Below are 27,066 nucleotides of genomic sequence, written 5' to 3' on the forward strand. Positions count from 1 at the left end.
CTTTGATTTATCACTGCTGAAACAATGATCCTTTCAGATCAAAAGTGCTATGTAAAAAATGTGGTAGTAACCCATTTGCATGTATAATAAACAAGAAACCCATAAAGTGAACTGAGGAAGCTTGAAAGCTTTTTGCAGTGTACAGAGTACGCAAAGGATGTTGGTGATATTTGAATCTCAGTTACACAGATATAAATGGAATTACTGCAGATTTACATCTGGATTACTGAGTCAGAATCCAGCCAATTGTTTATATTTTTGCCCTGTTTGAATGAACAATGTTTCTGAGTCATTGACAGCACTGAACCAAGCCTGTCATGAGATGGCTGAACCAGTGTAGCATCTTGCAAAACAATCTCCCTTAAATTTTACTGCAGTCAATTGATGTCCAACATGGGATGGACACCTAGGCTTTACATTCTGCACCATAAAACAAAACAATCTTTTGCTGGCTCAGTCATAAGTTATAAGTCATAAGTTAGGCCTCTGACCAGGCCTGTATTTTGGGTTAAAATGGGGAAATCCTTCCTCCTGCTCCATCTTCACCCGCAACAGCCTCCCCCCCCCACACCCCCTGGAGGAAGCACTCAGACATTGTTTTCTGGGCCCTGATTGTATTCTGCCCATTCCCAGCCCTTCTAGCTGCTGGAGGACCAATTCTCATTAGTTCTGCCAGCAGCTGACCCTAGGTGACCTCTCTAGGCAGTTTGGGAGTTTTAAACTTGCTGCTCTTTTCCTCCAAAAGAGCACTTTCTTTGGGTCAGGGTCTCCAGCAGGTACACCTCATCTCATCACACAGCATCCTAAGGTACCTATGTATCCCCATTTATTGTACAGAAGCCTAACTCAGGCTTTGTGGATCACAGCATTCCTCCTTGTGATTTTTCTAGGCACCTAAAGGTTAGGAGTTGTGAGACTGAGCATCACAGCACCTTAGTCATGTTTGTAGAATTATGCCTTAGGTACTTTTGAAATTTTCCCTGTATTTTTATCTTTTCCTTTCCAGCCCACACATGGTGAACAACTGTGTTACCACAAAATTCACAAAAAGAAAGTCAGAAGAGAGGAACTGGTTGTTAGGATATAGATATTCAGGCCTGTCTGTAAAGGCCTGTACTTTAAGAATTTAGGTGTATTCTTATCACTTGGGTGGTTAGAGGTATAAAAGAAAGAATCAAAATCACTGCCTGTCAGTGTAAGGTCCTTCTCTTACTGTGACAGTCTGAGGCCCTGTTCTTAGGCTAAGGCCTTTGGCTAAGCGACAGAGGCAGCCATAAGCTGGGAAGCGACCGGTCACATCCTCACTATTCCAAACTAGTCACATTGAAAGAAGGTGCTATTAGGCTGTTAGGAATACAATCCTGTCCTGATAGTGCCTATCACCTCCAGAGAAAGGGAAGTGCCTAGAAGATGTAAAAGGAAATTGAGGTTGATAGTTTTCTGTCTGGTAAGAACTCACTTATCAATAGACACAGCTGGGAAACTCTTATGTCTTTATAGATGTAGTTGTGAAATCCTCACTTCTGTATTGTTTTATCATTATAGTTCCCACTTTGCTATTGTTTATTGGCATGGTCTCTGTCTGGTTCTGTGATTGTTTCTGTCTGCTGTATAATTAATTTTGCTGGGTGTAAACTAATTAAGGTGCTGGGATATAACTGGTTAGCTAATCATGTTACAATATGTTATGATTGGTTAGTTAAATTTCAGTAGAATGATTGGTTAAGGTATAGCTAAGAATATTACTATATAAATTAGGGGCAAACAGGAAGTAAGTTGGGATTAGAAAATAAGGAAAAAGGAACTTGTATTTAAGCTTGCTGGAAGTTCACCCCAATAAACATCAAATTGTTTGCACCTTCGGACTTCGGGTATTGTTGCTCTCTGTTCATGCGAGAAAGACCAGGGAAGTGGGAGAGTGAAGGAATAAGCTCTCTAACACTGGTTACATCAGATTTCAACCAAACACTGAAAAAACATTTCCCAAGTACCAAATAAAATGATTTCACTGAGGTCATAGTAATTCAATTCTCATATAGCCAACCTGAGTGAGGAAATAGGATAAAATATAGAAGTCTAGTGTAAATCCAGAGTAATTCTACTGATTCAGTAAAGTTAGTCTGGATTTATACTGGTCTATCTGAGGTCAGAATAAGCTTTATTACTATTTTTACAAGAGCGAATGTTTATGCTTGATAACTAGAGCAAGTACACTTCCCACACACTATACTGAAGCTGGCTTATGGTATATTTTACACAGAATTTCCCCACCAGTAAGGAATGTTCAGAAAAAGAAATAAAAAATAAAATAATTCATAGAGTAAGCCCAAAAATCACTTGAGTTTTAATAACAACCCTCACTGGAAGAAAAAAAGATGGATGGCATTCTATAGTAATAGCAAAAACCCACTTCAGTGTTATTGGTGCAAGTTGTGATGCTTTGGCTCATTACTGCAGAATACTGTGACAGCTTTCTGTGACAAAAAAGGCAATCTTGCTAAGCTTCAAAACAGAATCTACAGTATTCCTTTAAGCATTCTCTCATCTCAACACATATCAGTGTATATATGTTACTAATAAAAACAGTAAAGCTCATGTAAATCTATCAGAAGCATTACAGACAAGACAAGCTGTTTTCCTTCACTAGAAGTGAAACATAAAAAGAAATGCAAGCACCACAAAATGAATAGTAATATGTATTTTTAAAAAACGGAAAAAGGAAACGGTGCAAGAAGGAACTTAATAACATTTATCTGATATTAATAAGACACATAGCAAACTCTAAGGTTTAGTTTTTCTTTTTTGAAATGCATCATGTGAGCCTTCAACAGCTCTATTTGAAATCTACATTTGTCCCAGAGGTGCCACGTGGAGCGATGTGAACTCAGTATATCTTTTTACTTCAACTGTCTGACATTATTATTGCTGATAGCTGCAGGCAGGGACCTGTTTGTAAGCCAAGATTGTTCTGCCTCCTTGTTTACGGAACACCTGGCTGGGAGTGAGGGGGGCGCTATTGGGCATAAGAGTGCCATAGGCCATTTCTCCATCTTACTTTTTCACTAAGAGATCTAGAAACATCATTTTTGCTGCACATGATAGAAAAATTTGATGTGGTTACAGGTTTTGGTGGATGAAACTATTTTAGCCGGTATAATAACTGAAATATTAGTAAGGTTCTTAATATGTTCCTATGTGGAAAGCCAATAGAGAAATTGCAAATATACTGTTTTGTTAAGAATAAGGAAATGTGGAGTTTATGTATATACATATATTCACACACAAACCTCATATCTCCTTCCCTACTAATAACTGAAAACAATACAACATAAACCTCAGACTAAGCTACCTCCTTAGCTGGGCTGATGCTTCTTAAAAGCCACTTCCACTGCAGCCTGGGTGGAGTTAATGAGCCACACCTACCACAGTGACTCAGCAGAATTTTACCAACGTTATAGACGGTTCTAACAGCTGCTCACAGGAAAAGGTAACCAGAAGAGTTCTGCCATCTTTTTTTACAATACTCATATATAGGATTATGGAATGAGCTATTAGGACCAGCCCCCAGAGTAAGGGATAGTTGGAAACTGCCCCTCAGGATTAGCCCAAATTGGCATTGTCCCTCAAAGGGTATTCCTACACTTCGAGCTGGAAATGTGTTTCCCAGTTCAAGGGGCCATACTTGTACGACTAGTGCACTAAAAACAGAACGTAACTGTGGCAGCACAAGCCATAGGAGAGATTAGTCACCCACAGTACATGCCTAGGGTCTTGGATGGGCATGTACTCCAAGTGGTTAGCTCTTCCCCCGGCTCATGCTGTTGTGGCTACAGTCCAATTTTGAATGTGCTAGCTCAATGAGAGCTAACGTGGGTCTGTCTCCTCAGGATGGGAACCACACACCCCAGCTCAAAGTGTAGGTATATCCAAAGATCCACCTCTCTTCACCACCTATTTTACAAGTGGGGACAAATTTTTAACTGGACAAGATTAGGGATTCTCTCCTTGAATCCATATTGCTTCTCATTTTTATTCTAATCTGTGCCTATTAAATAGAATCCTGGTGAAAAAGTCCTTGGGAATAAAATGTGTGTGATATCAACTCAATGAAAATACAATTCTAACATAATTAGAAGTTAAGATAAGAAAAAATGGAGCCCATTTGCTGCTTACTGATTGATTCAGGTTACTGAAAAGTCAGTAAAAATTATCAGTGTAGATCATATTGAATATAAACTTGGCATGCTTCCAGTTCTACTTCATCCCACCTTTTAGGAAACAAATACTACAATTTTTGTAGGTAATATCTGTGGGAAAATAAGAATCTGTAAATAAATATAGAAAACTCATATCTTCCAAGGTAATTTCCTACATATTTTCCATTACATCTTCATTATCCATTAGGGAACCTAAGAGTTTAGCAAAAAAAAGAGAGAGAGTTACAATAATCCTTCCTGTTTACTTATCACAAAACAAACATTTAATAATCTGGCTATCATTGCAGTGAATCTTCCTCAGTCTTTGGTAAGTAATCCAATTATAGCTAATGCTATTAATGCCTTTGGTATTTACAGCAAAGCATATCTGTATGGCTTAAATTGAAGTATCAGATAAAAATCTGAAACAATGATTGGAAATAATATTCACTTGCTAGATAATGCTACTGGACAGGAGAATATACTTCTCGCTCCACAAATGAAACATCGGTTGGGAGGCTCTCAGTACCATAAGTAAATGCAGTTAAAACACTATGTTTGGAACTCTTCAAATAGGTGTGTGCACAACCTAAGGGCAAAAATATTCTGATGTACAAACTCACATAAGCTTTGAGCCATTTGTGCACATATGTTGTGTACACATACACCCTTGAAGGCTCGTCTCTTGTTTCCCTACTTCTCATCTTATTGCATGGGTTTCTAGCCCTGGGGCAAAAAAAAGTCCTTTTCTGCCTCTCATTTTTATTGTGTTGCATCCATCTTTGTGATATTCAGGGCAATAAAGAAATAAATCTGTGCAATTGTTTCCAACAATTGCACAAATCAAATCCAGCTCTTTGTTTTCCATTGTGTCTGCCCATTGACAAGATAATTATTTGATGGCTCTGGGCTCATGTTGAGAAAAACCCCACAGTGAACAAAAAGAAAAGGAGTACTAGTGGCACTTTACAGACTAACTAATTTATTTGAGCATAAGCTTTCGTGAGCTACAGCTCACTTCATCAGATGAATTCACTGGAAAATACAGTGAGGAGATTTATATACACATAGAACATGAAAAATCGGTGTTATCATACACACTGTAAGGAGAGTGATCACTTAAAATGAGCTATTACCAGCAGGAGAGTGGGGGCGGGGGAGAGAAAACCTTTTGTAGTGATAATCAAGGTGGGCCATTTCCAGCAGTTAACAGGAACGTCCGAGGAACAGTGGGGGGTGAGGGAAATAAACATGGGGAAATAGTTTTACTTTGTGTAATGACACATCCACTCCCAGTCTCTATTCAAGCCAAAGCTAATTGTATCCAGTTTGCAAATTAATTCCAATTCAGCAGTCTCTCGTTGGAGTCTGTTTTTGAAGTCTTTTTGTTCTAATATTGCGACCTTTAGGTCTGAAATCGAGTGACTAGAGAGATACAGATAGACAGACATCATCTTCCTTTCCAAATGCAAATAGATGGACATCGTACAAAAGGACTGAAGGTAAAAAATCCATTACAATCTACATACCACACAGACTATGCTGACAGCTTGTGCCACACGCTCTCAAAGAAACTGTGGAACCACCTGATCAACATCCTCTATGGCAAACAGGGAAAGATTAAGAATGAGCTCTCAAAACTGGATACTCTCATAAAAAACCAACCTTCCACACAAACTTCCTTGTGGCTGGACTTTACAAAAACTAGACAAGCCATTTACAACACACACTTTGCTTCTCTACAAAAGAAAAAGGAAACTAAACTATCTAAACTACTACATGCCACAAGAGGCCACAGCAATGGTTCCCTTAACCCACCCAGCAATATTGTCAATCTATCCAACTACACTCTTAGACCAGCAGAAGAATCTGTCCTATCTCAGGGCCTCTCCTTCTGCCCCTCCACCCCCACGAACATGATACAGTTCTGTGGTGACCTAGAATCCTATTTTCGACGTCTCTGACTCAAGGAACATTTCCAAAATACCTCTGAACAACATACTAATCCACAGAGGTCTCCCTACCAACACTACAGAAAGAGGGATTCTAGGTGGACTCCTCCTGAAGGTCGAAACAGCAGACTGGACTTCTACATAGAGTGCTTCCGCCGACGTGCACGGGCTGAAATTGTGGAAAAGCAGCATCACTTGCTCCATGACCTCAGCCGTGCGGAACACAATGCCATCCACAGCCTCAGAAACAACTCTGACATCATAATCAAAAAGGCTGACAAAGGAGGTGCTGTCGTCATCATGAGTAGGTCGGAATATGAACACGAGGCTGCTCGGCAGCTCTCCAACACCACTTTCTACAAGCCATTATCCTCTGATCCCACTGAGGGTTACCAAAAGAAACTGCAGCATTTGCTCAAGAAACTCCCTGAAAAAGCACAAGAACAAATCCGCACAGACACACCCCTGGAACCCTCACCTGGGGCATTCTATCTGCTACCCAAGATCCATAAACCTGGAAATCCTGGATGCCTCATCATCTCAGGCATTGGCACCCTGACAGCAGGATTGTCTGGCTATGTGGACCCCCTCCTCAGTCCCTATGCTATCAGCACTCCCAGCTATCTTCGAGACACCACTGACTTCCTGAGGAAACTACAATCCATTGGTGATCTTCCTGAAAACTCCATCAGGCCACTATGGATGTAGAAGCCCTCTACACCAACATTCCACACAAAGATGGACTACAAGCCGTCAGGAACAGTATCCTCGATAATGTCACAGCAAACCTGGTGGCTGAACTTTGTGACTTTATCCTCACCCATAACTATTTCACATTTGGAGACAATGTATACCTTCAAATCAGTGGCACTGCTATGGGTACCCGCATGGCCCCACAGTATGCCAACATTTTTATGGCTGACTTAGAACAACGCTTCCTCAACTCTCGTCCCTTAACGTCCCTACTCTACTTGCGCTATATTGATGACATCTTCATCATCTGGACCCATGGAAAAGAAGCCCTTGAGGAATTCCTCCATGATTTCAACAATTTCCATCCCACCATCAACCTCAGCCTGGACCAGTCCACACAAGAGATCCACTTCCTGGACACTACGGTGCTAATAAGAGATGGTCACAAACACCACCCTATACCGGAAACCTACTGACCGCTATTCCTACCTACATGCCTCCAGCTTTCACCCAGACCACACCACATGATCCTTCATCTACAGCCAAGCTCTACGATACAACCGCATTTGCTCCAACCCCTCAGACAGAGACAAACACCTACAAGATCTCTATCAAGCATTCTTACAACTACAATACCCACCTGCTGAAGTGAAGGAACAGACTGACAGAGCCAGAAGAGTACCCAGAAGTCACCTACGACAGGACAGGCCCAACAAAGATAATAACAGAATGCCATTAGCCAACACCTTAAGCCCCCAACTAAAACCTCTCCAACGCATTATCAAGGATCTACAACCTATCCTGAAGGACGACTCATCACTCTCACAAATCTTGGGAGACAGGCCAGTCCTTGCCTACAGACAGCCCCCCAACCTGAAGCAAATACTCACCAGCAACCACACACCACACAACAGAACCACTAACCCAGGAACCTATCCTTGCAACAAAGCCCGTTGCCAACTGTGTCCACATATCTATTCAGGGGACACCATCATAGGGCCTAATCACATCAGCCACACTATCAGAGGCTTGTTCACCTGCGCATCTAGGGTGCTTTCAGGGCTGGAAGGGACCTCAGGAGGTCATCTAGTCCAATCCCTTGCTCAAAGCAGGACTAATCCCCAATTTTTGCCCCAGATCGCTAAATGGCCCCCTCAAGGATTGAACTCACAACCCTGGGTTTAGCAGGCCAATGTTCAAACCACTGAGCTATTCCTCCCCCCAATGTGATATATGCCATCATGTGCCAGCAATGCCCCTCTGCCATGTACATTGGTCAAACTGGACAGTCTCTACGTAAAAGAATAAAAGGACACAAATCAGATGTCAAGAATTATAACATTCATATACCAGCCGGAGAACACTTCAATCGCTCTGGTCACTCGATTTCAGACCTAAAGGTCGCAATATTAGAACAAAAAGACTCCAAAAACAGACTCCAATGAGAGACTGTTGAATTGGAATTAATTTGCAAACTGGATACAATTAGCTTAGGCTTGAATAGAGACTGGGAGTAGATGTGTCATTACACAAAGTAAAACTATTTCCCCATGTTTATTTCCCTCACCCCCCACTGTTCCTCGGACGTTCCTGTTAACTGCTGGAAGTGGCCCACCTTGATTATCACTACAAAAGGTTTTCTCTCCCCCTCCCCCGCTCTCCTGCTGGTAATAGCTCATTTTAAGTGATCACTCTCCTTACAGTGTGTATGATAACACCCATTTTTTCATGTTCTGTGTGTGTATATAAATCTCCTCACTGTATTTTCCAGTGAATCCATCTGATGAAGTGAGCTGTAGCTCACGAAAGCTTATGCTCAAATCAATTGGTTAGTCTCTAAGGTGCCACAAGTACTCCTTTTCTTTTTGCGAATACAGACTAACACGGCTGCTACTCTGAAACCTTTCCCTACAGAGTACCTGCACTGGATATCCACCATAAGAAGACACCAGCAGATACAGTTGCTTAATGAGGTGGTGTACCTCAGTTTCCCCCTTGTACAACAGATGAGGTTTGTAATGGTTTCTCTGCTGTCCCAAGCTTTAAGTTTATTTACAGGTAATAGTTGAAAGGCAGTATTACCCTGAGAACTTTGACATGAAATTTGCTTTCATTTACCATCTTTAGCATGCTTACTATTTTTTTTAAAAAATCATACAGATTACACATTGTTACAGGGTTAGTCACTAGCATTTATCCCAAGCTTTAACATTGTGACAGTCAGATTACTCAGAGCCACTTTAAGTCTCAGTGTTTCTGACATTGCTTCTTTGTACATTTCACCCCTGCCTTTACTTGAGAGGTACACTGTCTTATCTTTTTGTTCTCCTCCTCCAGTTCTTAGCTGCTGTTTATTACTGAAAAAGGATCCAGATCTATCCCCATTCCTTTGGTTCTGGCTGCCCCAGTCATGGCTACATTCTCTGGTCCTTATTAAAAAAGATATTAAACTTTATAAAAACATAGAAGCTCCCAAAGGGTTAAATGCTAAATACCAAAGGCACATCACACTAGCTGCCGGTGTCTGGCACAAGGGTCTGTCAGTGTTGCAACACTGAATGAGAGATTGAAATGGAGTTTTAGTGGCATTGGTTTTTTATTATTAATATTATTATTTAAAAACACAAAACCAACACAATTTATCTTAAACTTACAAACAGGATTTCACAAACCATGAGTGTTGGTTTAGGTCCTTAAAACCTTACATAATTACATAAAAATATTTACACATACACAAAAATACCCAGAAGTCACCTACTACAAGACAGGCCCAACAAAGAAAGTTACAGAACACCATTAGCTGTCACCTACAACCCCCAACTAAAACCTCTCCAGAGCATCATCAGGGATCTACAACCTATCCTGAAGGATGATCCCTCACTCTCACAGACCTTGGGAGACAGGCCAGTCCTCACTTACAAACAGCCCCCTAACCTGAAGCAAATACTCACCAGCAACTGCACACCACACCACAGAAACACTAACCCAGGAACCAATCCCTGCAACAAACCCCAGTGCCAACTCTGTCCGCATATCTATTCAAGGGACACCATCATAGGACGTAACTACATCAGCCACACCATCAGGGGCTCATTCACCTGCACATCTATCAATGTGATATATGCCATCATGTGCCAGCAATGCCCCTCTGCCATGTACATTGGCCAAAGCAGACAGTCTCTTTGAAAAGAATAAATACACACAAATCAGACATCAAAAATTGTAACATTCAAAAACCAGTAGGAAAGCACTTCAATCTCCCTGGACACTCAATAACAGACTTAAAAGTGGCCATTCTTCAGCAAAAAACCTTCAAATACAGACTTCAATGAGAAATTGCAGAACTGGAATTAATTTGCAAACTGGACACCATCAAATTAGGCCTGAATAAAGACTGGGAGTGGCTGGGTCACTATAAAAAGTAATTTTCCCTCTGTTGATGCTCAAAGCTTCTTGTCAACCATTGGGAATGGGCCACACACCCTCATTAGCACTACAAAAATTAATTTTTCCTCTGTTGATATTTCACCCTTTCTTGTCAACTGTTGGGAATAGGCTACATCCACCCTGTTTGAATTGGCCTCGTTAGCACTGACCCCCCCACACACACACTTGGTAAGGCAACTCCCATCTTTTCATGTGCTGTAATATATTTATACCTGCCTACTGTATTTTTCACTCCATGCATCTGATGAAGTGGGTTTTAGCCCACGAAAGCTTATGCCTAAATAAATTTGTTAGTCTCTAAGGTGCCACAAGTCCTCCTTTTCTTTTTATATTTCTTTAGTGATTTTGATTACATTATATTTACAAACCATTCCTGTGGGAAAAGGGTCCATTTTCCTTCAGATTAGCTGTAAAGGCTTCTCGGGACAAAAACATAGTGGTGGTAGTAGCCACCTGACCCCCTTGTATAATTTAACTATCAAGGTTCCACCCAGACTGTATTGAGTTGCACATATATTTACATTTATATAACTGGGTTTTGTTATTAAACCACAAATTCCCTTCTTATAACACTACAACTGTTACTCTTTAAAATCTTCACAACTGTTACATTTTAACATTTCCACAACTCACAACTGTTTACTTCCCTCCAAACTTCCTCCAGACTCTGTGGTATTAATTTCTGCAAAAGCTACTTGTAACTATTCTCTCACTTTAAATCACTTACTTCTACATTCAGTTCTTTAAAGCATTTTGCCTGTAATGACTTAGCCACCAAATACAATCCCTGCAGCACAGCTGCCTTACCCTGTGCTGTTTTAACCTTGGGATTGTTTAGAAAGATGGTAAAACTTTGTCTCCATGGATGCCCATGGGTCTTTTACTCCAAAAATTTCAACGGAATCCAGCAGACTTCTGTCATGCTTTGTCCAAACAAACTTTTCATGAAGTATCTAAAGTATCCTCCATTAAAACTTCAGAGGAACAGAAGTCTGAGGGGGCTGGGGGATGGAAAGCAACAAATTAACCCTGTGAGGTTGTCATAAATATAAAGGGAAGGGTAAACCCCTTTGAAATCCCTCCTGGCCAGGGGAAAGCTCCTCTCACCTGTAAAGGGTTAAGAAGCTAAAGGTAACCTCGCTGGCACCTGACCAAAATGACCAATGAGGAGACAAGATACTTTCAAAAGCTGGGAGGAGAGAGAGAAACAAAGGGTCTGTGTCTGTCTGTATGCTGGTTTCTGCCAGGGATAGACCAGGAATGGAGCCTTAGAACTTTTAGTAAGTAATCTAGCTAGGTATGTGTTAGATTATGATTTCTTTAAATGGCTGAGAAAAGAATTGTGCTGAATAGAATAACTATTTCTGTCTGTGTATCTTTTTTGTAACTTAAGGTTTTGCCTAGAGGGGTTCTCTATGTTTTTGAATCTAATTACCCTGTAAGATATCTACCATCCTGATTTTACAGGGGGGATTTCTTTATTTCTATTTACTTCTATTTTTTATTAAAAGTCTTCTTGTAAAACACTGAATGCTTTTTCATTGATCTCAGATCCAAGGGTTTGGGTCTGTGGTCACCTATGCAAATTGATGAGGCTTTTTATCCAACATTTCCCAGGAAAGGGGGGGTGCAAGTGTTGGGAGGATTGTTCATTGTTCTTAAGATCCAAGGGTCTGGGTCTGTAGTCACCTAGGCAAATTGGTGAGCCTTTTTACCAAACCTTGTCCAGGAAGTGGGGTGCAAGGTTTTGGGAAGTATTTTGGGGGGAAGGACGCGTCCAAACAGCTCTTCCCCAGTAACCAGTATTAGTTTGGTGGTGGTAGCGGCCAGTCCAAGGATAACGGGTGTAATATTTTGTACCTTGGGGAAGTTTTGACCTAAGCTGGTAAAGATAAGCTTAGGAGGTTTTTCATGCAGGTCCCCACATCTGTACCCTAGAGTTCCGAGTGGGGGAGGAACCTTGACAGAGGTTATTTTAAAAGTACAGGCCTACAGCAACAAATTAAGCAAATGGAGGAGAAGAAGAAAAGGATATAGTTAACTCTGAGCAAAGGATAGGGCTCCCTAAGTTTAAACAGTTGGGAACCCTTACCCCCAGGTTTTTATCCTGGCTCTGAGAGAAGAGTGGAGGTTGTTACCCACTCCTGAAAACCCTAAATTTGTTCCCCTGTGGTCTGTTTCTTTTATTTGCACCCCAACTGAGTTGCAGGAGTGCCCTTCTCTGTTGCAGTTAACTGTTTCCAAGCAATTCCATGGGTTAAACCCGCTCACTCTCTGCTTTTCACTTTGAACGTTTTTTCCTGCACTCCCCTAGGAGCAAGTCGCAGCTTCTGTCTCATAAGGTGGTCTGTTAATTCTGCTTCTGACTCCAAACACTGTTGTGCCAAATTATTTTTAGCCATCCTTAACTCTAATTTACAATCCTCCAGTTGCCTTTGCTGGAGTAGCACTAAACTTGAGAGATTACTGGTAGCCTTCCATAATGCTGCTTTTACTTCAAACCTCTTACAAATGGACCTAGGTGCCCCCTTTCCCTGGAAGGCGTCCTGCTTCCATCGGCATGGACCACTTACCAAGGGGAGTGGACTCATCAGCCAGCCCCCATCCCTCTGGGTCCTCTAACACTGTCCCCATTTCTTTTTTAATTTCATCCCAGGTTGACCCCTACACCTGGAATGGGCCCTGATCCTTCCATATCCACATAGCCAAAAAGACCATTACCCCAGCTTGCAAGAACTTGCAACTACCATAATGAGAACCTGCCATACTCTCTCCAAGCATCTGTGTGGACTGTTGGTGAGGGAGACTTAGCTGGCTGCTACTTACCTGTCCAACATGATGCATCTGAGTCATGGCACCAAGATGTTAGAGGGCTTTCCCTCCACCCTCTCCCCTTGTGCTTGTCACGCAGACAGAAAGCAGAAGACCAGAAGTCCGAAGTGCAAGCAATGCAGTGTTTATTGGGGTTAGTTCCAAGCAACATATCCATAGCTCTACAAGCCGGCAGATTCTGTTTCCCAGTGGTCCATTCCCAATTCCCACCTCCTCCTCCTTAGCAGGACCAAATATACCTGCAGTGCATAACCCTAGTCACACCCCTTACAACTTATAGTCATGTTCCATTTGGGAGGATCGTGAGTTGGGTCTTCATCCCACTTTTTTTGTTTCCCAGGGAAGGGGTAAGGACTGAGGTTGTACTCTGATCAGGGCAGGCATTTCTCTGGTCTTTCAGTGTTTTACCTTCCCCTCCATATGCCTCTTGCCCATCCCGACTGGTTGCTTGACCTTGCCTTGAGATGAGGAGTTGAGGCAGTCTTCAAGTGTGCATTCATATATTACATGCCCACGATGCCCAATAACACTTTAACTGCTCTTATCTATTTCCATTATACTAACAAAGCATCTGCATTAGGCAAAAGCAACATTTACAGTGTCTGTATTTGATTTTACTAAGAATCCCTTCATACATTAGTATAAGATACAAGAGTATCAAAAAGTCAAACCCAAAATTCTATCTCAGGCTGACGATCAAGCCTGTATGCTAACATGCTGCAACAATTTGCATTGAGGTGGTGCTGAGAGCCATTGAACCAGACTGTAAACCCTGGATATGATGAAATCCACTTCACTCCAGGAGGGATGCAGTAGCACCTCCAGCACCTTTAGTTCCAGCACTTATGGAAGGGGCATCAACTGGTCCCATAACATGCCCCTCCTCCCATTCCAGCGCAGGACTGCTTCACAACTATGGTGACCAGATAGGGTGACAAGTGTGAAAAAACAGGACAAGGGGTAGGGGCTAATAGGTGCATATATAAGAAAAAGCCCCAAATATTGGGACTGTCCCAATAAAATTGGGACATCTGGTCACCCTAATCACCACTGAGGCCCAATTGCAAACCACCAGACAGACTGGAAACCTACTTATGAGCCCAGTAAACAATAGTGCCCACAGATCCACACCACCATGTGCCTGGCCCATCTGCCCACATCTGAATGAATGAAACACCATGGTAAATTAACATGGGTTCCAACACTTGGGTTCTCATGCACATTCTCTATGCTTTAGAATGCTAATGCCCAATTACCTGAATTTATCTGAGCCCCCGTACCCTGATGGGCCCCTGCTGTTGCTGTCCCGCTCCTAAACAAGTGGAAATCAAATTCACATGCTGGGAGCCCCTCCTCGTCAGTCTCTGTCTTGAAACTGTAACAAACTGGTATGTTCTGAAGGAATTCCTGTCACCATGAATAAATAGGGGCTCATTACTCCCTGGTCTTATCACCATGTATGCCCTCACAGCCTCCACAAGGCAGATCCTGGGCTCACCACCCTACTGTAGAATAATGGATTCACCCTGGCCTCCTTGATATGTCTGACTTCCTCAAGGTTAATATAATGCTCCCTGTGTCTATCCCTCAGATGCAAAGCCCTTCGCGAAGAATCCCGACAGGACCCAGGTACTAGCTCACTTATCCTAAAAGTTCCAGACATGCCATCCCGAACAAGGCCACTACCTGTCAATGTTTATCATCCTAGGACTGGCGCTTCAAGAGCATCCAGCTACAAAACCTTCAAACTAAATCAGGGGTGGGCAAACTACAGCCTGCGGGCCACATCTGGCCTGCAAGCCGTTTTAAGCCGGCCCGCAAGATCCCACTGCGGAGCCAGGTGGGGGCCGCACCACGCAGCTCAGTCCCACTCTGGTACTCCAGCCGGGGTGCCGGTTGGGGGGGGGCTACACCACATGGCTCACAGAAGCCGTGGCTTGGCCCCACTCCGAGGGTCAAGGGCTGCTCCACACCTATGAGCCGGAGAAGAGACATGCCACTGCTTCCGGGAGCCACTTGAGGTAAGCGCCGCTGGGAGTCTGCACCCCTGAGTCTCTCCCCATGCCCCAACCCTGATCCCCCTCCTGTTCTCCAAATCCCTTGATCCCAGCACAGAGCACTCTCCTGCACCCCAAACCTCTCAACCACAGCCCCACCCCAGAGCCCACACTCCCAGCCAGAACCTGTACCCCTTCCTGCACCCCTGCCCCATCCCTGATCCCCCTCTGAAACCCTCGGTCCCAGCCCAGAGCACCCTCCTACACCCCAAACTCCTCATCCCCTACCCCACCCCAGAGCTCTCACCTCCTCCTGCAGCCGAACCCCAATTCTGTGAGCATTCATGGCCTGCCATACAATTTCTATTCCCCAATGTGGCCCTCAGGATAAAAAGTTTGCCCACCCCTGAACTAAATTCTGCTGCAAGGATCTGGGTAACTGTTGAGTCAACTGACAAACGTAAGGGCGGTAGGCAAGTGGAGATAGTTGAGGGCTCCTGTTGTTGGATTGCTAATGACGCCATGTACTGCAGCATATGTTCCTCTGTAATGGGCCATATTGGTGGCAGGCCCTTCCAGCTCCTGAAACTGCACCAGATCATTCAAACTTTTCTCATACCCCCACAGTATTGGTGGCACCGCTGACCTCTGTGCTACACTGACAGCCATCGTATGCCAAGGTTCCATATTGCTAGAGGCATCCATTCAGGTTCCTTGCTGGTTCCTGTTGCCAGCTTCTGAAATCTGTCCATGTGAAAATAAGAGAATGCATCTGCTATGCTGTTACTAACCCCAAACACATGTTTGGAAAAGACACAGATGTTAAAATTTAAACATTGTAGTACAAATGTCCTTACCAAGGTCATAACCCTGTGTGATCTGGAGGACTGGCGACTGTGAACATGTACCACTACCATGTGGTCACACCTTTTATTAGCAAACTCCATTCCCCAAATGACCACTGCAACCAAAATGGGGAAAAATTCCAGCAATGCTATATCCTACACCATCCCTTTTTTGTGTCCAGGTAGAGACCCATTCTGGGCACATCATCTGCCTTGGTCAAAACCTGTACTTCCCAAAGCATCCATGTGGATCTTTAAATCAGCCTCCAGTATTCATTCCTCCCTCCATAATGGCATTCCATTCAAATGGCTCAAACTGTTCCCACACCCACAAATCCTCCTCCATCGCTGTAGTAACTTATAAAATGGTGAGATCTTGCTATGGCTACGGTGGTCACTGCAAGCTGGGTGCAGAATGCTCGCCCTGGGGCTAGCAAAGTTAAGATGCCCAATAATAGATTGCAGCTCATGAAGCGTAACTTTCTTGGACAGTAGCTCCTGACAGAATTGCAATATACCTGCCAGTGTTTCTAGCTCAATCCCCAGGTAGGTCCGTGTAGTAGAAGGTCCCCTTATTTTTTTCCCACCAAGGGTACCTCCAATTTGTTAGCAAGGGCCAGAAAAGTGTCCATCAGGTTAGCACACTTGTTCAAATTCACCCGGTACATGAACAAAAAGTCCTGTATGTAATGCACTATTTGCTGTATCACTGACCCCTGTAGCATTGTATTAAATTTCTCAAATGCCAAACAGGATATTGCACATCCCATGGACATAGCTTTATCAAAATAAAATTGTCCCATGAAAGAGAAACTCAAAAGATTGAAGTCAGAAGGCTGCACAGGCAGCGGACAAAAAGTAGACTTGCTATCGCACTTAGCCATCAGCGCCCCGAGCCACAAAACCTAACCTCGCATAAAGCCTCTTCAATGGCGGAATAGCATACAGGACACACGACAAGATCTATTCCATTGTGAACTGAACTACCCCGTGAGTATGACAAGTGGTGAATTAAGCAATATTCATCAGGAGCTTTCTTAGGGACCAAACCTAGGGGAGAAACCCGCAAGTTCTGTATAGGTCACTGACTGAATGGCCGTGCTACCCTACTCTCATTTAATTCCCATGTAATCTTTTTCTTTACAATATGGTCCATTTCCACTAAGGACTTAAATTTTTTAGACATCACATCACTCTCTTCACATCCCCATGTTGACCTGCTCTGCAGCAGAAAGTCATTCACTGGCTGTCCAGCCCTTAAAGGAGCGCACACTCACACACACATATAACAAAGTCAATACAGCAAAATCAAGAATGGTAATGTGTATCAAAAGTGATTTAATGTTTCCAATCCTTCATCCAGCTGTTCTTGATGAATAGGGAACAGTTCATAGTTGGGTGGGCTTTTTTGGGCAGTTTTGCACCAAGGAAATACTCCTTAATAACCTTGAACCTTCATTGTTGCGGTCTTTGACTGAATTCAACCATCTTTATTATTTCTGTAAAACAATGTCTCTGCTGGCAGTTATAATGCAGAAGGATTAAATTCTGTGCTGATTTCCCCTTCTCCTATTAAGTTCAACGTGGAATACACAGGGAAGAAAGAATTTAGCCCACAGTGTTCTTTGCATTACTTTAACGATAGAATAGTTTCATACTATAATCCCATTAAAGTTCAGTGGTTAATCACATTATGAATACGCTATTATATGCTGCTTAACTCTCCTAGCAGCAGCACGAGCTGCATGAAATGCATCTCTAATTTTTTGTCAGCTAATATTCATTTGTCACATTAGGAAACAGAGCAGTCGGTATTTGCTGTATCAGACAATCACAACTGTTTAGCTTTAGTTTCTTTATTCAAAATCATTTTTATATATAGAAGTTTATTCCACCCACAAGAAACCAGTTCTTGGTGAAATTCAGTCATTATAGATATGGTAAACTCTTAACTATAAGTATTTAAGAAAATAACATGTCTATGTCCCTCATACTAGGATAAGGTCTATAAGAAACAAATGCAACATTAGCTACCATATAATGAAGAAAAGACAAAACAATCATCTTAAATTATAAATCTACAGTAAATTAAAAAAATACAAAAAAAAAAAAGAAAAAGAAAATCTTTCTTATGGGTTTTGTCTTGATCCGAAACTTATCTCTTGAAATGTAATGAAACACTAATAAATGGCTCTACATAAGTTAAACAGTTGAATATTTGAATGATTGTGGGAATGTATCTGAAACATGAGAGTTTCTGATTTTTCAATAGAAAGCTATACAAAACTTCAAACTACTAGTCTATACTGTTAAAAATCATTACAGTATTCAGCTAAAGGTTGGTTACAAGAGTCTTTATTTTGCAAACTATACATAAACAGTAAAAAAGAAAATGCATTATACTTTTTAATAGTACATAAGATAAACATTAAATTTAGTATTTAAATGTGTAGAAATCAAATGCAAAGAATAAACTGATTTTCCTATAATTTAACTGCAGATGAAAATCAGGGAAACCAGTGATCCGCTGTTGAAATTACACAATCAGTCGTGTAATATTACATAGGTTGTTTCAGTTTTATTGTGGGCGGAAAGCCATAGGTCTGATATGCATGAAGGTGTTGGAGTTCCAAAACGTCTACACAATTAATTAACATGCTAACATAAATACAGTGATTAAAGTAATTTTCTCTACAGTCAAATCGTAAGTGCTACTCTACACAATAATCATAAGCTAGTCCACATGGTAATTACATAACAATAGAAAAAAATTAAAATAACCCATTTTCTTCATTCCAGCAGCAGTACCTATACTGGTATTAATTTGGTAATTGGGTGTGCTTAGCTATTGCCTAACAGCCTATATTGGTATGCATGCTAAAACCTCTATTTCTATTTTTGCAAGGCACCTTACCATACGTTCTCTAAATTTCTGCACTAATAACAGAAAAGGACATGAATTAAGATAAAGATGAAACTATTTTCTGAAATAGAAAAACTAACAGGTATGGTTAGGGGTGTTTAGAACTGTCTTGGGGAAAGTTCCAGTACTCTCAAATACAGTATTGTATAGATGTAATATATTTTACACAAAGTTTTTCAATTTAAAATATTTTATGCTCATCTTCTGGTTTGAGATATAGAAATAAAGGGTGAAATCATCATGCTACTTGAGTAAATAATGAAGTCTATATGAGTTTGACATTAAAAGAAAAAATGAAAAAAAAGGACAACAAAAGTTTAGATTTGTAGAATCAATGCTTGTCCATGTTTACTGCTTTTGATAAACATCCTTTCAAGAACCTAGACATTTCCTAATCAAAAATATAACTATAAATGCAAATACAAAGGAGGGCCTTACATTATTTTCTTCTATGTGACAGTCACACCTTTGGTTAAAGGTTTGTGAGATGCTACTTGTGTGTTGAAATTTCTATTGTAATAAGTTGTTGATTCAGGTCATGCACAATTATGAAATCTACTACATGGCCTAAATCACTTGCGAAATTAAAGCCGCCTTAACATATAACCAAGCTCATGTTTAATGAGGCCACCCAAAGTTCCAAACAATAGTAAAGATCATTTTCATGGAAGTTTTTACAAGTTTGGTTGTCCTTGCACATTTATTTTTGTAGTAGCACATCACATTTCCTTATTCAGGCCAGACTTCCAATTTGTTTTCTTCTGCTCAAAGGCATATAAAAACTCAAAAGCACATAATATAATGATTCTTATTTAAACAAAGAAAGTCTATGACTCCAGCTGCAATATTTGAAATAATCATACAAAATATACACATTGTTTAGAATCCTTTTGATCTTGGAGAGCAAAGGAATTTTCTATGAGATATCACCTTCTGAATTTTAGAAAGGAAGAATTCATTGACCTCTAATATTGTCAAATATATCCATCATGATCATCATCATCCACATCATCATCGCCTTCATCCTCATCATCATCCTCATCATCAATTTCATCTTCATCATTCATTATATCATCTTCGTCATCCTCATCATCTGTCCATTCATGAAAATCACCACTGGCAAAATCACCTGAGATCTCTAAATCAATAGCTAAAAAAAAGTGTAAAAGTTACACTATACTGATAGGAACACATGGTTACAGAACTAGCTGGCTTCAGGTCAATTGATTTAAATTAAATAATGAGGTAAAGTAAAAAAGTAATACCACTGATAGGCTGTCTCTATAACTATCACCATGATAGATGCTACAGAAATTAGTGAAATAAATAATAATAATAATTACAAATTGACTTCTAAATGTGTGTTGTTTGGTCCCAGTCATATTCTCATTGAAGACATTAAGAGTTTGACCACTGACTTCAAAGAGAAGAGGGAGTCTAATTCAATAATGAGCAAGAATTCTTCCACTTACCACAGTCTGCAGCACCATTTGTTCTGGAACCTGTTACCTCATTACCATATCTGTCAACACACCAGCACTGCCCTGCATTGCCATGGCATTGACTTGGTTTGTAATACCCATCTTCATCACATAATGGGATGTACTGCCCTATGACACATAAAGATTAAATTATAATATTAGCAGTCACCTGTACAGAATAAACCAATATTCTACATTACGCCAGAAGCAAAATAAAAAATAAACAACCGTGTCTTATCTCTGTTCAATGTCCTCCCTGATTGACTTACTCTCTGTTACTGAGGTCAGCCAAGAAGTGTTTTATATGTAATACATTTGCGCCTTCCTCTTATTCAGAGAGGGAGAGCAGATATCAAATATATGGGCCTCTCTTTGAGTGACCTCAAGAATGGACATGCCCAGTCCATCAAGGAATGTCCCCGTTCCTCTTTCAAGCTCCTCATTGATTCTCTGACATCTGCTCCTTATTATACATCAGACTCCCTGACTGTTATAGCCAAAATCTTGAATGCCATATGTAGACACCAGGCTAGATAGGGAGTAGCTCAGATGTCTAAATTTTAAGTTCTGCAACCTGTGCTGCCATGGCTTCAATGCTATTGTTACTCGAGCTAGGTAAATCAAAGCTAGCTTGGGTATGTCTACACATACTTCGGACACATCTCTGACTTCAGTATAGACATAATCTCTGTCAACTATTCCAGTGATTCAAAAGAAAGTATAGAATTCATCATATTCCTCCAAAGGTGTATTGATTATGCAGTGCTAAGATGAGCAAAAACAAAAAAACATGTATTTTTGTAAATTAAGTAAGCAGCTGTGACTTGAAATATGCTCACAGAGCAAACCTGTGAGGTAAGAGGGCACATTTTTATGTAGTACCTTTTCAGAGTAGACACACTCTTTCAAGTACAAGTATGGGAGTTTATAGCAATGAATGAATATGATTTTTGTTCCATATATTTATTTTAACAGACACATTTTTTAGGGTTTTCAACTTTTGTAGTCACTCTATGCCTTACTAAACAGTCCTAATTAATGGCAGTCACAGGTTGGGTGAAATCTTGTCAATGGGAATTTCGCTATTGACTTCAATGAGATCAGAATTTCACCCCTGGAACCTAGCCATGCTAGTCATTGGTTTGGATGCTTGCAGTTCTTCAGATTTTTAATTTCACCAAAATTGAATAGTAGATTTTAGTGAACTAAGATACTTAATAACACTAAAATGTTGATAACAGATTACAGGTATTTGCCTATTTAACTCATATTTACCAAATACCTAGGCAAATGAACCATGCAAATGAACCCTTGTATAGAGCCCCACTGAAATTAACAGGGCTCCATAAGCATAGCAATGAGTTATAGAATCAGAACCTTAATTCTGTAATAACTTCGTCCTTGAAATAATCAGATGTTCTTTGAAGAACTGAAAATGGTAACTAAATCACATTTAAAAAATTGTCAGTACTGTAAAATGCATGAGATATTTTTGATCAGAGTAATTTAAAACTATCATCTCAAACAGGTTTCAGAGTAACAGCCGTGTTAGTCTGTATTCGCAAAAAGAAAAGGAGTACTTGTGGCACCTTAGAGACTAACCAATTTATTTGAGCATAAGCTTTCGTGAGCTACAGCTCACTTCATCGGATGCATACCGTGGAAACTGCAGCAGACTTTATATATACACAGAGAATATGAAACAATACCTCCTCCCACCCCACTGTCCTGCTGGTAATAGCTTATCTAAAGTGATCATCAGGTGGGCCATTTCCAGCACAAATCCAGGTTTTCTCACCCTCCACCCCCCCACACAAATTCACTCTCCTGCTGGTGATAGCCCATCCAAAGTGACAACTCTTTACACAATGCATGATAATCAAGTCTGGCTATTTCCTGCACAAATCCAGGTTTTCTCACATCCCCCCCACCCCCATACACACACAAACTCACTCTCCTGCTGGTAATAGCTCATCCAAACTGACCACTCTCCAAGTTTAAATCCAAGTTAAACCAAAACATCTGGGGGGGGGTAGGAAAAAACAAGAGGAAACAGGCTACCTTGCATAATGACTTAGCCACTCCAAGTCTCTATTTAAGCCTAAATTAATAGTATCCAATTTGCAAATGAATTCCAATTCAGCAGTTTCTCGCTGAAGTCTGGATTTGAAGTTTTTTTGTTTTAAGATAGCGACCTTCATGTCTGTGATTGCGTGACCAGAGAGATTGAAGTGTTCTCCGACTGGTTTATGAATGTTATAATTCTTGACATCTGATTTGTGTCCATTTATTCTTTTACGTAGAGACTGTCCAGTTTGACCAATGTACATGGCAGAGGGGCATTGCTGGCACATGATGGCATATATCACATTGGTGGATGTGCAGGTGAACGAGCCTCTGATAGTGTGGCTGATGTTATTAGGCCCTGTGATGGTGTCCCCTGAATAGATATGTGGGCACAATTGGCAACGGGCTTTGTTGCAAGGATAAGTTCCTGGGTTAGTGGTTCTGTTGTGTGGTATGTGGTTGTTGGTGAGTATTTGCTTCAGGTTGCGGGGCTGTCTGTAGGCAAGGACTGGCCTGTCTCCCAAGATTTGTGAGAGTGGTCAGTTTGGATGAACTATTACCAGCAGGAGAGTGAGTTTGTGTGTGTATGGGGGTGGGGGGGATGTGAGAAAACCTGGATTTGTGCAGGAAATAGCCAGACTTGATTATCATGCATTGTGTAAAGAGTTGTCACTTTGGATGGGCTATCACCAGCAGGAGAGTGAATTTGTGTGGGGGGGTGGAGGGTGAGAAAACCTGGATTTGTGCTGGAAATGGCCCACCTGATGATCACTTTAGATAAGCTATTACCAGCAGGACAGTGGGGTGGGAGGAGGTATTGTTTCATATTCTCTGTGTATATATAAAGTCTGCTGCAGTTTCCACGGTATGCATCCGATGAAGTGAGCTGTAGCTCACGAAAGCCCATGCTCAAATAAATTGGTTAGTCTCTAAGGTGCCACAAGTACTCCTCATCTCAAACAGGTTTGCCTATGTCTTTTACTCCAGATTTTATAAAGACTGCTAATGCTAGCATTTAGATTTTATATCCAAAATAAAAGTTATGTAAATGAAACATTTTTGATACAATATGGAATTTTTTGTAACAATTACTTACATAAATATTAGAGTTAAATATCAGCAGAAATGTTAATTTAGGATTGCTCAAGTCTTTTTTCCTAATAACTGTAAAAATGTACAGTCTATCAGGGTAATAAAATGGATGCAATATCTTTCAGTAGGTAATGTAATAAAACTAACTTTAATAGCTTTCAAAAACTTCATAAATTTTGTTGCTGGAATTTAGTGTGGTCTATCTTTGTTGGATTAATATTGATTTTATGTAGCTGTTTCACTAGGGTTATTTATGTAAGCAATAAAACCTTCAAAAGAATGATCTATGGCTCACCTAGGAGCTTCTTTCCTCCTTGCTGCTTCTGAATGTTGCTGAGCTCCGTCTGGCAAGGTGGGTCTGAAATGACATCAAAATTTTAAATAGATTACATCTGATCAAAGGAAGAAAGTTGAATGATTGAGTTTTCATCAGGTTTTTATACTTTAGGTTTCTTCTAATTATTGCCATTAAGAAACATATACATCCTCCCTTAGCAGATTTTGCATTTCACATACTCAGACTAGACCTTTCCAAATCTGCACCTTAGAAAGAGCGTTTTTAACGTAGATATAAAAGTCTGATATATCTAATAAGACAACCTTAAAAAAAAAAAAGAAGAGTACTTGCACCTAGTTAGAAAGACACATAAGAAATTAATAGATAAGGGGGGGTAGTGTATGTGTTTGTGTGTATATGTACTCAATGACTGCACCACAGCTAAAGGGGGGCAGAATTTGTCTGGGCTTACTCAAAGAAGGGCAGCTCTGCTTTGTGGTTGGGGGTGGGGGTGGAGAGGAAGAACATCAAAAACTGCTGTAAAAGGTGCTCAGTGGTCAGCTTTGCAGCAATGACTCACCCCCACACCACCCCCTGGAATGTGCATAAAGGTACGAAACCTGGGTGGGGCAAGTCTCTATGTCCAAGCAGCGAGGAATCCAGCACCCACCCACCCTCCCCTAGTGGAGGTGAATGGGAGGCTGGGTTAGGACCTGCTGTGGGCATTACGCTAGTTGCCCCTTTTAAAGGGGGACTGGGAAGGAATTTTTCCCACACCACCAGAATTGGCTTCAGTGGAGTGTGGTTTTTTCGCCTTCCCCACAGCGGGTGTGAGGATGGACTTTTTCTGGTGAATAGATAAGGTGGTAGGCCATATGTAGCAACTTGTTTTGTAAGGTTGGGCAGATGTTCGATGCAGGTACTCCACAGGGAGGGCAGCCAGTGACCAGATAAATGGCCTCATAAAGGACTTAAAAGGAGGTACTGGATAAAGGAATAGAACGGGGGAGGGGGTTCGGGGACTCCTATGATTGGTATGGCAGGGAGCCAACAACCCCCCCTGCTTTCCCCCCCCCCATTCTCCTAGCCCTCCTTAACCCTCTTATGAGGCTGGTGGATGGTAAGGTCCAAGCCATGGGTCGGCGGCAGGACCTGGATGGAAACAAAGGGGGACTTGGTGGAAGCTCCGGAGAATTGACTTGAATAAGTATGGATTTGCCTGCACTGTACATTTTATCTGCCGGGTAGTCCCAGATATCTATATAATAAAGTTGCGGCCTGATTAAAACCCATAACAAGTCTCCTGTCCTTCTTGTCGTATACCCAGACAATAGGGCGTGTATTAAAGTTAGATCTTAAATTGTCCAAAATTGCCATGCTCTTTCTGAGGCCATAAAAATCATTGTGTATTGTAAGGAGATCTCCTAAATGTGAACATTTTTAATGACAGGTTTCAGAGTAACAGCCGTGATAGTCTGTATTTGCAAAAAGAAAAGGAGTACTTGTGGCACCTTAGAGACTAACCAAGACTAACCAATAAATTGGTTAGTCTCTAAGGTGCCACAAGTACTCCTTTTCTTTTTGCAAACATTTTTAATGAAACCTTTTCATATGAGATTTTAAGATAAAGCACATGTGCAGTAAACCAAACTGTATATTCATGGAGTAACATGTATATCATGTTAGCATGAAAGTTGTAAACTTTTTTACTCATGAAGCAACTAATAATGTTGTTTATTTCTTAGATGTTTTAACAGCTACAAATAATCAAATAAAATGCAGGGAATACACTTTCATTAGCTGTATATAGACTTCTTACAATATCCCTTAAAGGCAGTTTAGATATTACAGTGTTGGGCACCGTGTAAGAGTACAATGCAACTTTTATTGAAGCCAACAGGAAAACTTCCGTTAACACTCATTGGGAGTAGGATTGGACTTTAACAACCAAAAATAGATGAGAAAATAGAATGTATATTCAGGGTGCCCATGTGCAGCAAAGGAAAATTTGTTCTAGAGCTAGATTCTGGCCTCAGATGTAGATAATTCTATTTATATGTGTAGTTAAAAGCAAAAGTGACCAATTTTCCTTTAATACTTCCCAAATGTTTTGATACCAAAGGATATGATCTGTATCATGGTGGTGACAAGAATAAGTAAATGAACACATTCTATTAATAAAGTAATGAACAGAGTCACCACTTTCTCTGTTGAAATTTGTAGGATTTTGGTTCTAATATGGCAATTTAAGGCCCCAATTTTGCAGACCCCTGTATCGACACACAAGTTGAAGGACTGGGGCCTAGAAATAACTGAAATCTAACTAAATAACTAGAGATGGCTCTGAGCTGCAGAATATGGATTCAAATGCACAATTCTTCAAACTTCAGGGTTCTGATTTTTATGGTTTTTATCTCTAAAAAGCTAAGTCAGAGCACTACAGACAACTTCCTTGAAAAAAAAGATATGATATGAATGCATGTATACTACTGTACAGAAAGAGAATGAAGGCTAGTACTTTTCTTTGAACACTGCATATGCCATATAAGAAATGACAGGGTCACAACTGAGGCATTTTCCTTTCTGAATCAGTAGTATTCTTGTGGCATGTAGTCTGAGGTCAATGGAGCTTGTAGGACAGATGACACAGAATATGTTTTTAGCCTAGATTGTCCCCAAGGCAATATCCTATGAAATCTCAAATTCAATCAATACTAGCTTATTTAGTGACAGGGTAGCCTCACGTGTAGTATAGAAGCTAGATATATCAGCATACCTTTTGTATTATTCATGAGATCTGAACTAACAGAATAAATACAAACTGGAATCCAATAGTGACCTCTCATACAGATCAGGCTGTATTTACCCTTGGCTTTACATTTTGAATGACATTTTAAATAGTCTTTTAAGAAGATACATATGTATGAGCTTAGAAAGGTTGTGGTTAATATTCTAGCCCCACTGAGGTCAATGGGCGTTTTGCCCATTGCCTGGTCAGTGGGCCAGGATTTCACCCTAAATAGGCAAGGATTCTGTTTGGAATAAAATCCCTATAAACTGCCTCTTCTTCTAAGATGCTGCTCACAGGGATCTTAGTGCAAGAAAGAATGTCCAAGGGATGTATTTTCTCTGGAATCAAACATTGAAATTCTCTGACTCTGAACCCAGCTCAACTCCTGATCATCACGGGATGTTTTCTACCTTTACAGCAACAGTCGACGAACATTATCTTGTATTTTAAAATATAGCCATTTATTTTTAATG

At 40.8% G+C, this 27,066-nt stretch overlaps 1 protein-coding gene across 2 annotated transcripts in view; it reads right to left on the reverse strand.

The window, feature by feature from the left end:
• Positions 1 to 18,550: 18,550 nt before the first annotated feature.
• The window catches only part of SPOCK3 (SPARC (osteonectin), cwcv and kazal like domains proteoglycan 3), a 389,193-nt gene continuing 380,677 nt past the window's right edge, over positions 18,551 to 27,066 (reverse strand). For both annotated transcript variants that reach the window (XM_073341561.1, XM_073341560.1), the window contains 3 exons: positions 23,821 to 23,883; positions 20,358 to 20,495; positions 18,551 to 20,035 (listed from right to left, as the gene is read on the reverse strand). In XM_073341561.1, the coding sequence (XP_073197662.1) occupies positions 19,860 to 20,035; positions 20,358 to 20,495; positions 23,821 to 23,883 (377 nt within the window). In that variant the 3' untranslated portion in view covers positions 18,551 to 19,859. The remainder of the gene's footprint in view (positions 20,036 to 20,357; positions 20,496 to 23,820; positions 23,884 to 27,066) is intronic.

This window comes from Lepidochelys kempii, chromosome 4 (genome assembly GCF_965140265.1).
Source record: "Lepidochelys kempii isolate rLepKem1 chromosome 4, rLepKem1.hap2, whole genome shotgun sequence".
NCBI lineage: Eukaryota > Metazoa > Chordata > Testudines > Cheloniidae > Lepidochelys > Lepidochelys kempii.